This window comes from Alligator mississippiensis, chromosome 4, assembly GCF_030867095.1.
Source record: "Alligator mississippiensis isolate rAllMis1 chromosome 4, rAllMis1, whole genome shotgun sequence".
Lineage (NCBI taxonomy): Eukaryota > Metazoa > Chordata > Crocodylia > Alligatoridae > Alligator > Alligator mississippiensis.
This window is the reverse complement of record NC_081827.1, coordinates 214,466,687-214,480,084: the sequence shown is the minus strand read 5'-3', so window position 1 is coordinate 214,480,084 and position 13,398 is coordinate 214,466,687. Positions and strand designations below refer to the sequence as shown.

At 42.0% G+C, this 13,398-nt stretch overlaps 1 protein-coding gene across 2 annotated transcripts in view; it reads right to left on the bottom strand.

Annotated features, from left to right (window-relative positions):
- Positions 1-13,398, bottom strand: part of ABCB11 (ATP binding cassette subfamily B member 11) — a 107,541-nt gene that overhangs the window by 43,091 nt on the left and 51,052 nt on the right. For both annotated transcript variants that reach the window (XM_014599466.3, XM_014599467.3), the window contains 5 exons: positions 13,077-13,251; positions 6,702-6,815; positions 4,447-4,557; positions 3,391-3,516; positions 917-1,120 (listed from right to left, as the gene is read on the bottom strand). In XM_014599466.3, the coding sequence (XP_014454952.2) occupies positions 917-1,120; positions 3,391-3,516; positions 4,447-4,557; positions 6,702-6,815; positions 13,077-13,251 (730 nt within the window). The remainder of the gene's footprint in view (positions 1-916; positions 1,121-3,390; positions 3,517-4,446; positions 4,558-6,701; positions 6,816-13,076; positions 13,252-13,398) is intronic.

The following is a 13,398-nucleotide window of genomic DNA, read 5'->3' as shown; positions in this document are numbered from 1 at the left end:
TTTTGACCCAGAGCAATTCCATCAGAAAGAGCTGTAACATAGGTGAAAAATCTCCCCTCTCCCCATCTCTCATGGTGACCTACTAGCAAACTTTGCAGCATCCCAGGCTTGCTCCAGAATGGCAGGTGCCCATCTGGCTTTACATGATTCACATGCATTGTAGTACACCAATATCAGGTATATGGTACTGCTTTGTTTCTGTTAACACTTAAGCTTGGTCTACACAATAGACTTTTGCCAATGTAGCTATGTTAGCTAGAGGTGTGAAAAAATCCTATCCTATACATGAGGCAGATATGCTAACCAAGAGGGCCTTTTGCCATCTTAGCAAATGTAACTGAAGATGGTACAACTATGACAGCTGAAAAACCTCTCCAGCAGTATGCACACAATTGCCACTAGAAAGCTCGGCTGACTTATCTACATCTGCATAGCTATAGTAGCAGCATCTTTGTAATATAAACAAGCCTATAGGTGAGTGTATAGTTTGTGTGTGGTTAGCCTGGGACATAAACAGCTAGGTGGAACTGCATGACCTTATTTCTGTAGTATTACCCCAAATTAAAATCTCCTTATGCTCACTTAAAACCAAATCCTGTCTTTCTTCTACTGCACTTCAAGGAAGTTCATGTATGTTAAAAAGTCTTTCCGCTATGGCCTATCTAACCCATCCAAGAATCTAGGAAAGCATTTTAGGATGATAAATTTGTTATCACATGTAACTAATTACACCTGTAACTTTCTCATTTGTTTTCACTTTTAGCCTCTGGGACACAGCTACAATTCAATTTCTACCTAACCATCTGAGTACTCAACAGGTTGCAGGAGTGGGAGAAGGAAAAAGGAATTCCCCCCCCTCCCCCCCCCCCCCAAATTCATCCAGATCTGCTAAAAAATGTTAACAGGCACAATCTACCTGGGGCAGATCCATGATGAAGTTGTAGGCGTTGGCCTCCCTGGCTGCTTTGATGATGTCTTCCATAGTGGCTTCATCTCGCCCATAACGAATGTTCTCTGCAATCGTGGTAGCAAACAGGACTGGCTCTTGCTCAACAATACCAATCTGTGAGCGCAGCCACCTAATATTAAGGGAGCGAATGTCATGACCATCCAGAGTAACCTACAGAACCACATGAATTGAAATGGAAAACCAGTCAGTGCCATTCTTGTTTCCAATTCAGATTTCATACTACTCAAGTCTATGGTCTTAAATGAAGTTATTCCTACATCCCTGTGGGGTAAGAAAGAATGGAAAGAAAGGATAGAATCACTCTTGTTTACACTTTAGGCAATACAATGAAAGATAAAATTAGATAATAAAAGAACAGAATCACAGAGCCACACAACAAGGCCAGCATCCAGGCATCCCAACCTCCCTGCCTAGACCAGCACACACTCACAGACATATCTATGCACACCAGCAACTCACACTAAAAAAAATAAAAATAAAAAATAAAAATTCAAAGCTGTGATGGAGGGCCTTGTTCCCTGCAAGAACAGGCTGCAAGCAGCCACAAACATCCCCCTTTTCACTGCCACAACGATGCTCAGCCCCAGAGATGCAATATAAGCCTCTAGGGCTGCTGGCTTCTTCACTGTGTGGGCCTCAACCATCTCGGCTACCCCAAAATTAAAATTTAAAAAATAAAGGACATTTTGGCTGCGCAAAATTCCCCTTTCTCAGAAACAACCCGCATGCTCAAATTGAGGGGTCTAGAAAACCTGGAACTCGGTGCGGCCACACCAAGTTCTCAGCTTTAAGCCTCACAGTCCTGGCACTGGTCCGATGGGTTCTGGGGGCATATCTCAGCTTGACATAGGGGACGATTCAACCTAATAAGAAATTATGCTTTTCCTTATTAGGCCTCCAGAATCTTCATCAGAATTGATTTTCTAGATGGATTTACAAAACTTACATTTTCTATAGGAAACATTTCTTAGAAGATACCTATTTTCTTCTGGAAAGCTGAAGTAATGGTTTTTTGGCTGCATGCCTGGAAAACTGTTCTCATTTTCACAGTCTGTCTGCAAAAATATATCCAAAGTTGAATTTTTTCACAGTAGGGGTTCCTGCTTTCCAGCCAGCAAGTCTCATTAAGTTGGGTGCTTCCATGTGCCTGCATTTCTAACACCTACCTCTCCCAGTTAGGTTATAAGACTCAATTATCATTTTTAATAGAGCTGGTCAACATTTTTCATTTGTTTCCAGGGGATTCTCGGGGTCCAAAATCAACCTCTCTCTAAAAACAGAGATGTCATTTTTTGTCATTTTTGTTTTTTTCAGTAGCTCCTTTTTCCTCTCCAATCCCTGTCCTTTTTCCAGTTTCCCTCTTCTCCCCTTCCTTTTTTCAAAGACACAGTGAAAGAAAGAAGAGAGGAAAGGGGAGGAAAGAATAAACAAAACCAAAAACTGCTGAAAATGAAAAATTTCAAAACCAGGATCTTTATAAAGATATTCACAAAAAAATGAACAAACAAAAAATCATTCCCTTTCAAAACCTGGGTAATGAAAATTATTTTTCTGCATTTTTAATCTAAGTTATAAAACATTTCCAAGTTATAAAACACCATCAGATTCTCAGATGAACAGTGCTACATGAATATAGAGCATTCTGACTACTATCATTACTACATAAAGAAATCATGGAAATACCAATGTAATGTGACTGATTTCTTACATGAATTAATTCAAATAGTGGCTTGTATATACTAAACTGAATATTGGCCTTTTGTCATGAGATACAGATCAACGTTTATGTGGTTTGCACTAAGAACATTTATAAATTGAGCCTTAAATGTTGTTGGTAATAACATGCAGCTAATCCATTCAGCACATATTGTAGCAATACAGGAAACCCTCGCTACTCATGGGTTTGGCATTTGCAGTTTCAAATATTTGCGAATGTCAAGCCCACTTCTTAAATACACTTACAGGAGCTCCTTGGGAGCCCCACGCTTGCCACCACCGTGCTCCTGCTGCCACCAGCGCAGCCGTGCCTTCCCCCCACCAGCCCCCAGGAGCACTGCGCTCATGAATGCAGTGCCTTATTCACAGATTTCGCCGTTCATGGGGATCTCGAGAACATATCCCCCACGGATGGCAAGGGTCTCCTTTATTATGAGATAATGGTTAAGTGCTTAGTGTTACATTTACCAAACTTGGTCAGTTCAGGATTCTCCAGCACTGTTCTAAAAGCATAAGTACAGTTCCTATGATATTGTTACTCTGGCCTGAAAATAGAACAAGACAAAACAAGACATTTTGCTTATCCCTTAGCCACTGATTTTAGTAATGACTATTTTAAAAACACCTTGATGAAAAATCTTCTCTTAGCTTTGAGTGAAAAATATGACACCCTTCAAGTGAAGGGCAAAGTGACATAATCTCACCATGCCTTCACTAGGGTCATAGAATCGCTGGATAAGCTGCACTGCAGTGCTTTTCCCAGCTCCACTTGGTCCAACGAAAGCAGTTGTCTCCCCTGATTTAATAACCATGTTGAGGTTATCCAAAATCTGAAAACATAAGAGGAACCATGCATTTCTGGAGACAAACAAGTGCACTCCTTCACCCTTATTATGAAACGGACAGTAATAAAAAAAAGTAACCAAAGTATTTTAAAATAATTTTAAGAGTTTGTAAGTATACATCATGAACAGGATTATTTCCCAGGAAGAAAATACAAACAATTCTGATCTTTGTTCATGCTTGATTGCCATTTAAGTCAACAGGACCTGAACTTGTGCATACCAGAGGTTAATTTCACCTGAAATACCTTTTGCAGAACACAGCAAACCTATCATTACAAAAGGCATACCACATAGCTAGGGTGAGTGCCTGAAAAGGACACTCACCCTAAACATTGTTTGCACCAAAAAGCTTGTATGAGAATCAAGTGTCATACTTAATAAGCTCCTGTTCCTAAAATAATTGCATGTGTTCTCTTGCTTGATAGTGTGCCTTCTAAGGAGAATGTGTTCATTTTAACACAGCAGCGCTGAAGTAGATGTGCAGGTAATGTTCATGTACTGTAAGAACTAGGCAGAGGTACAATACATTGGATATCTCTAAAGCAATCGAAGAGTTACATGATAAAATGAACTGAGCAAAAAGATTTTATTACCTTGTGCCTTTTTCTTGCACACATTGATAAAACAGTGTAATTGATTACAAAGGAACCAGCATTGCTCTAAGTTCATGATCTTCCAAAAGGAATTTGCATAGCAATGGATGTGTCAGAAAGAGAAAGCAATGGGGTAAGCTGATTAAAAGCCATAGTAAGTTCTAATACTGTTGACACTAAAATGATTAATAGCCCACATTTAAACAAAGGGCTTGTGCTTTTGAAAAACACACTGTAATGGACTTTAGAAATTACTCGCTAAAACAGCATATTGTAATTGCTTATGCTCAAATTATTCACAGGAGAAATGATGAATAATTACCTTTACTTCTGGCCTGGATGGGTAATAGAATGTTACATTATGGAACTCAATTTCACCTTTTACTTTATCCAGTTTGTAGCCATTCTCTGACATACTGTCAATGGTAGGTTTCTAGAACAGAATTTAGCATGTTATTTATTTGTTGTTAAATAACTGATCTTTTGCTGCATTTCATAAATTTCCCTACCATGTTACAAAACCATGAGCATTCAGCCTGAACTGCTCTGAGCTATACTCAAGCAATGGAAGCCTGTTACAAAGGATGGAGAAGAATAAAATTCTAGGCCAAAAAAATGCATTTGTCATCGGTGAGGAACACTGGAAAGAAAAGTGAATGTTGTATTCATTTTAGCCATACAGCCAACTCTTTCATCGAATCACTTGACATGGAAAAATCTATTAATAAGGCTGGTTGTTTATCATGGCAAGACATGAGAAAAATCATAACTAAGGGCATGGACAAAAGAACCATTTATCATGGGTTAAGAGAGAGCAGGACTTTACAATGGTAGCTTAACCATCACTGAATGAGGGATAAATTATCATTTAGGATCCACTTATCATAGGTAAGAGCATGCATAACAGCAGTTATTGTTGAGCAGTTGCTACACAGGAAAGTCCTGCCTCCTTATGCCCTGCAGTAAATTGTCAGTCTATCCATTCAGGGAATAGGTACAGAACATTATGATTTAATTATTGATTAATTACTCTGGCACAAATCAGGAGTAACTACAAGGAAACCAACAAAACCGTATCAGTTAATGTAAAGGATTGGAGGCCCCAGGTCTTTATATGAAGTCGTAGTTTGGAGCTGGAAATCATAGTGATCACAAACATACAGTTTTACACAGTAGCTGAATTTGTTCAGCTAGTATTGAGAAATACAATAAGAATAAGAGTAAAATTTTATCTACCAGATGGGCTATATGTTCTGTACCCAAGAAACAGATGCTTCAAGGTGGGTTAGATGAGCTGTTTTGGCTCTGAAAGTGTCAGGGAAGAACTTACTATTTTCCTGCAAAACGTTTTACTACTGGGAAACATAAAATTTGAAAGTGTAAACTGACATGGCTTTCTTTGAGATGGAGGTGCCGGAAGCCTAGATTCTCTAAAGTAGGGGTGTTAAGCATAAGGTTTACTGGCCAGATTAAGTTTATGGGGCTCCTGCAGGAGCTGGAAAGTGAAAGGTGGGGTCCACCACTGAATTCCTGCATATGGGATGCAGTTGGGTGTTGGCTCTGGAGGGGCGAGCAATGGGTGTGTTAATCCCTGTGGCTCAGGAATCTGTGACAGCTAATGAAACTGCCACTCACCCTGCCACTGGAGTTGGGTCTGGATCCAACCTGCATAGAGCCCTGCAGTCTAGGAGTTTACCACTCCTGCTTCAAAGTACTTAAGTACCTAATTCCCTTTGATATTACTAGATTTCATCACATTCCTATTTAAATCAATAGGAAACAGATGCCTAAATACTTCTGAGGATCTATGCTTAGGTGCTTACATTATCTTTGTAAATGGGGTTTGTCTTTTGAATTGCTTCTAAAAAATCATTTATTTGAATTTAGAAAAATATCTGTACATCTTCCTCCTACACCCTTTTAGCTGAATTCAAAGTCTTTGGCTTTTGGATCAGGCCTTGATGCCTCTGTGGTAACTAAACACATAAAAACTAATATAAATGGTTGCTAAAAATATCTATCAATAACCCCCAGTGCTCAACAATTTCTCTGCAGCCTAATTAAAAGGATTTAACCAAGTGCTTTCAGTTTGGTAAAGGATGTTTATAGAAGCTGCAGGCCAAGTCTTTGTCTGCATTTGGGTTTTCCTTTCTTGTCTAAACTGAAAAAAAAGCTGAAAGAGAAAGAGCCTCATCTGCTGGAGGCTGCATGGCCCAGTGACATTGGTCAAGCTGCATCCATTTATGCCAGCTGGAGATCTGGCCTGAGCTCTGACTACAGGATTAGCACCCTCCACTGTGCCTTTGGCTTTAACTCCTGGTTGACTATGAGCTGTACTTATGAAAAAGGAGGAATAAATATTAGTGTTTGTGCTAGTGTAAAACCCACTTGCAGAGTTGATTAGAGGCACTCTATACATTTGTGTGCATGCAGCTGCATATTTTTTATTGCAGTAATTTTTTCCTTAACAATCCTCATTTTTTTTCATTAATATTGTTGACAAAGCCTACAGTGCTTGAAGCTTATCTAATTATTTTTCACAGCTGACTGACAGAGCTCAAGAAGTTCATTACTTACTTCATCTATAGTCTCAAAGATGCCTGTTGCAGCCCCACGTCCAGTGGCAAAAGCCTCCAAACAAGGAGAAGCTTGACCGAGATTTAAAGCACCTATTAAGACTCCAAAGAAAACCTGAAAAAGACAGAGAAGATTTTAAATAGCTTGAAGTGGACTTTTTATATACGTTACAAAACAACCTGGTATAGAATCTGGGTAGCAGTTAGATATAGGCTGGATATGTTGGAGACTAGCAAGCAGAGGAGACACCTAAACCATGTGAGAATGTCAGAACAGCATGGCAATGAGCTCCAATGTCTCAAGTTTTAAAAGCAGCATGGAGTAGCTGTATGTTTAAGATAAATGACTAGCAGCAGCTTTGAACCAAAACCCCTGTGTCTGGAACACTGTGGATGTCCACGTGAAGATTGATGGTTGTATGACAACTGAACCTGGAAACCTTGCTGTGAAGGTAGGTTCCAGCCACAGAGAGTCCTTCCTCCTCCTGATGGAAAAGTAGTGCATGTGAAAATGAATGCCTCTACTGCACCTGCCCATGCTTGAATTGAGCAACAATGGGATAGGCCAGTACCAAGCATCTTTGCAGAATGCTGTAACCATGTCAAGGATTGTGTCTGAGATGTTGCATTTCTGCTGCATCATACTATGTTTCTCCTCTGGTTTTCTACACAAGTGCTCTCCTCAGCCCTACCCAGTGAGTTTCTCCTAGTTCACCCCCAAATGCTGGCTAGAAAGCAAAGGAGTTAATTTGCTGGTCATGCCTTTCTGAAAAGCCCAGGAAACTCTCCTTTGGCTCCAGATTTCAGATATTATGACACAAAGGGATAATCACTAGAGAATGCAGAAAGCTGAGAAGAGGATCAGGGGGTTAGAGACACCATGCTCCAAGGCAGGGCGTGTGTAGATGAGTCCAGAATGCTGAAGGAATTACTTAAAACTTGATTTCTTTGAGACCTGCAGATATTCATGACCTTTGGATATTGGGTCCTAAGTTTATTTAGGCTCCTAAGTTTATATTATATGTGTTACTGTAGAGATCCCACTCCAATTATGTTGGTAATTTTGATTGGCATTGGGGAGCTAAAATATAGAAGAAAAATAAGTATTTTTCCTTCACTGTTCTATTATACAGTACTACAATGCAGTCATGTTAATACATTATTTACATGGTTTTATTTCTAGGCGCAGGGCAGCAATATATTCTAGTTTAACCTTATGAATATTATTCTCCTTTCCTACTACAGAAGTTGCCTCCCTTAGAATTAAAAACTTTCTTTCCAGGACTGACTTTGATTTATACCATCCCTTCTGGACTGCTATCGTCAGAGAGATAATTTGACATAGATCAGATATTTGCTGTCTCATATATCCTTTGGTTTTACCTTTCATGCATTTTTACTCTAATATGACCAATACATTTGGAAATAAAATAAAAATGTTAAAAGGAAGGTGTGTAACTCTTTAAATTAGTTTGGCGATTCCTGTGAAATTCTACCAAAAGGCAGTCAAGGACTCTCAGTCCTATGAATTAAGACAGGCAGGCAGTTGTAAAGGACATTCTGCCAAGGGTGTAGCAGGTGAGTGGTATTGCCATAGAAGAACGAAAATTACTCAGTGCCTAATTCTTTCACTTACATCAGCATAAATAAAGAGTAATTTCACTTCCAAAGCAAGGGAAAATGCACCTGCACTAATTAGCTCAGCCGAAAATCAAGACTTATTATCCTTGGAGCAGTGCCATGCTAATATGGCTATATTGCTTCTGGTTCCAGTACTAGCCCATGAAGAGCAAGCACAAATATCTCTGCCAAGTGCTGCCTTGTGCTGTGTAGACTTTGGTATGCAGATTAGTATATTCAAAGCCAGTACTGGGTGAGTATCTATGTGGGCATTAATATGGAGCAGAAGGTATGATGTAAATTCACACCCTAATTTGCTGCTTACTATTTTTTTCATTTAGACAAGCCCTGAGTCAGTTAAGTTGCACTAATTTTAAGATCAAGGATAATAAGAAATCCTATTTTAAATACATAGTGGGTAAAAAGAAGGTTCTGGGTAACTTGGGGCCTCTGCAGGACATGCTAGGAAATCTGGTGGTCTCGCCAGATGACAAAGCTAACCTATTTAACAACTTCTTTGCCTCCATTTTTCTGAGCAGGGACCAGGTCATCCCCCCCACTGGGATCCCCGATGGTCCCAGGGGAGGCATAGCGAGGCCCAGGGTCAGAGAGGACCTAGTCAGGGAACTTCTGGTGGGACTGGACATGTTCAAATCAGCAGGTCCTGACGATTTCTACCCCAGAGTGCTGAGGGAATTAGCAGAGGTCATTTCGGGACCCCTGGCCTGGCTTTACGAGCATTCATGGTACTCTGGCGAGGTGCCAGAGGACTGGAAAAGGGCCAATGTGGTACCCATTTTCAAAAAAGGGAGGAAGGAGGACCCAGGAAATTATAGGCCTGTTAGTCTTACCTCGGGCCTGGGGAAACTTTTTGAGAAAATTATTCAGGTGCACATCTGCGAAGGGCCAGCAGGGGAGTGTATGCTTAGGGGCAACCAACATGGGTCCATTAGAGGCAGGTCCTATCAGACCAATCTGGTAGCCTTCTATGACCAGGTCACAAAATCCTTGGATGCAGGTGTCGCAGTGGATGTAGTCTTTCTGGACTTTAGGAAGGCCTTCAACACTGTCTCTCACCCCGTTCTCAATAAAAAATTAGGAGATTGTGGTGTTGATGCCTACACAGTCAGATGGGTCACCAATTGGCTAGAGGGCTGCACCTAGAGAGTGGTGGTGGACAGATCATTTTTGACCTGGAGGGATGTGGGCAGTGGGGTCCCCCAGGGCTCGGTCCTCAGGCCCCCACTGTTCAATATCTTCATCGGTGATTTGGACAAGGGAGTGATTCAAATTATTCAAATTCACAGATGAATTTGTGGGGAGAAGTGGGCACGCTAGAAGGGAAGGACAAGCTGCAATTGGATCTGGACAGGTTACAGGGGTGGGTGGATGAGAATAAGATTGGATTCAATACTGACAAGTGCAGGGTACTGCACCTGGGGAGGAAAAACCAGCAGCATTCCTACAGGCTGGGGAACTCCCTTCCTGTCAGCACAGAGGTAGAAAAGGATCTTGGAGTCACTATTGATTCCAAGATGAACATGGGCCACCAATGTGGGGATGTGGTCAGGAAGGCTAACCGCACCTTGTCATGCATCCACAGATGCATCACGAGCAGGTCCAAGGAGGTGATCCTACCCCTCTATATGACATTGGTCAGGCCTCAGTTGGAGTACTGAGTCTAGTTTTGGGCGCCACACTTCAGGAGGGATGTGGAAAACATCGAGAGGGTTCAGAGGAGGGCCACTCGCATGATCAAGGGGCAGCAGGGCAGGCCCTACACGGAGAGGCTACAAGACCTGAACCTGTTCAGCCTCCACAAGAGAAGGTTGAGAGGGGATCTGGTGGCTGTCTATAAACTGGCCAAGGGAGACCAGGAGGCAATGGGAGAGTCTCTGTTCCCCCAAGCACTACTGGGAATAACAAGGAATAATGGCCATAAGTTGACGGAGAGTAGATTCAGGCTATATATCAGGAGGCACTACTTCACAGTCAGGGCGGCTAGGATCTGGAACCAACTTCGAAGGGAAGTGGTGCTCGCTCCTACCCTGGGGGTCTTTATAGTTTCATAGTTCATAGTAGCTAGGGTCAGGAGGGACCTGATCAGATCATCTAGCCTGACCCCCTGCCACAGGCAGGAATGAATGCTGGGTTCACAAGACCCCAGACAGGTGATCATCTAACCTCTTTCTGAATTTGCCCAAGGTAGGGGAGAGGACCACTTCCCTGGGAAGTTGGTTCCAGATTCTGGCCACCCTAACTGTAAAATATTGCCTTCTGATCTCTAACCTAAACCTATTCTCCATCAGTTTAGTACCATTGTTCCTTGTCACCCAAGGTGGTGCTGGGGAGAATAGGGCTCTTCCTATTTGCTGATGGTCTCCCCTGATGAGTTTGTAGGCAGCCACCAGGTCCCCCCACAGCCTCCTCTTGCAGAGGCTGAACAGGTTCAGGTCCCTCCGTCTCTCCTCGTAGGGCCTGTCCTGCTGCCCTCTCAAACATGCGGCCCTCCTCTGAACTCTCTCCAGGCTGGCCACATCCTTTTTAAAGTGCGATGCCCAGTACTGGATGCAGTACTCCAATTGCGGCCTGACCAATGTTGTATAGAGGGGGAGTATCACCTCTCTTGACCGGCTTAAGATGCATCTTTGGATGCATGACAAGGTATGGCTGGCCTTGCTGGCTGCGGTCTGGCATTTGCGGCTCATGTTTATCTTGGAGACAATAATGACTCCAAGATCCCTTTCTGCCTCTGTGCTTTCAAGATGGGAACTCCCCAGCCTGTATGAATGCTGTGGATTCCTTCTCCCAAGGTGCAGCACCCTGCATTTGTCTACGTTGAACCCCATCCTATTCTCATCTGCCCACTTTTGTAGTCTGTCTAAATCTAGTTGCAGCCTCTCTCTCCCTTCAAGTGTGTCCACCTTGCCTCACATTTTAGTGTCATCAGCAAACTTGGACAACGCACTTTCAACTCCCTTGTCCATGTCGCTGATGAAGATGTTAAACAGTGCGGGCCCAAGGACCAAGCCCTGGGGGACCCCACTGCTCACATCTCACCAGGTTGAATACGACCCGTCCACCACTACTCTCTGGGTGCGCCACATCAGCCAATTTTTTACCCATCCAACTGTGTAGGTATCAATGCCACAGTCACCTAATTTATTGATGAGGATGGGGTGAGAGACAGTGTCAAAGGCCTTCTTAAAGTCTAGAAAGACTACGTCCATGGTGACACCATCATCCAAAGATTTAGTTACTTGGTCTTAAAAGGCAATCAGGTTGGTCAGGCAGGACCTGCCTTTGATGAATCCATGCTGATTGCCCCTGAGCATGATCTCCCCTGCTGGCCCCCCACAGATGTGCTCCTTGATGATTCTCTCCAAGATCTTCCCCAGCACCAAGGTGAGGCTTACAGGCCTATAATTACTTGGGTCCTCCTTCCTCCCTTTCTTAAAATTTTCTTAAAAGGAGGCTAAATAGACACCTTGCCAGGGTCATTTGACCCCAGCATTCTTTCCTGCCCATGGCAGGGGGTCAGACTTGATGATCTGCTCAGGTCCCTTCCAACCCTACCTACTATGAAACTATGAAACTATACGGGGGGAAAATCAGTGTAAGCAAGAAAGGAAAGGCTCAATAGCTTTGGTCACCATAATAAGGGGCAGCCATGCTGGGTTAGCACTTAATTGGATGCACACTACAATCCTCTGTGATCTGAACAGGTATATTTGGAGCATACTAAGAAAGAAATTTAAAGCTCAAAAAAGATGCTTGACAATGACAAGAGAAACCAGAGGGGAAAGGGCAGCAGCATTAGAGAAGTCCCCTGTGCACTGACAACTACAATTTGTCAGTTACAAGACCGTTCCCTGCTGGTTGTTATGTGACAGGTGGGAATAGAGAGCTACAATTATGGGGTACAAATCAAGAAAATCTAGGACTTGCTTTTTGCTGCATTATACTATTAATATCAAGTGGAGTTTTCAGGTTATTTTATCTGATGGCAATATGCATAGAGTAAGGAATAATTAAAACATCTAGGATTCAGGGTCTGTAGCATTTAAATCACTGGTATCTAAAGTAGCCATTCAGCTCTACATGATAGCCTCCAGAATTATATATATGTCAAGGGAATATAATCACCATGCCCCACTGCACACAGGGCACTTCTGTAGTCACCAGAATTTAAAGTTTGCATGGAACAAAATGTGGATTTATAGTTCTGTCATGTACACTACATATATAATCATTAGAGATGGTTGGGAATTTTTCAACAGAAAATGCTTTTTCATGTGAAAGAATTGATTGCAATGATCCATTCATCAGGAAGGTATCTTGGGTCAAAGGTGGAAATTCTGATCAAAGAAAGAAATACACCCCAAAATATCCATAAGCATATTATTAGGGTACTCAGCTAGGATACAAAAGTTCAAATCTTTAGTCTGCCAGAGTTATAGCCAGGACATTCATATCTCAGGTGAATTTCTGAATCAGTACTTTAATGGCCATTTCGGGGGCAGTTTCCATCTCTACCCTGCCCACTCCCTCTTTTCTCTCTCCCACAAAAACATTGCAAGGGTTTGATTTTGCTCCCATGTAAAATGGCAAAAACTATTTCCTGCTACATATAATTATCTTAGCAATGCTCAGGCACACAGTATTGCTGTTCTGATACACAGAAGATAAATAATGTATGTGCTCAGGGTCAGTTCCTAAAAACTAAGGAAAAGAGTGCAAAGACTTTAATGAGTACCTGTAGAAGAGTCCCAGGCGAATACTCTTCTTCTTCCAGGACAAGTTTTGAGCCATACCAAAAGGCTAATGCATAACATAGGAATATTATAAACCACATGTAACCAGTGAAGAAGCCCATTATTATCCCTTTTCTAATTCCCCAGCGCTGAGCAAACACTAGGTTTTTATCATATCTGCGGAGAGAATAAAAAATAAAATTGGAAAAAATGCATTTGATAGAAAACTTGACCTGAGAGGACTAATATAATGAGTCTGTTTCACAGAGTGATGCCACTTCAGTAATACAATGGCTGGAATAGAATACAAATGGAATATAGTGG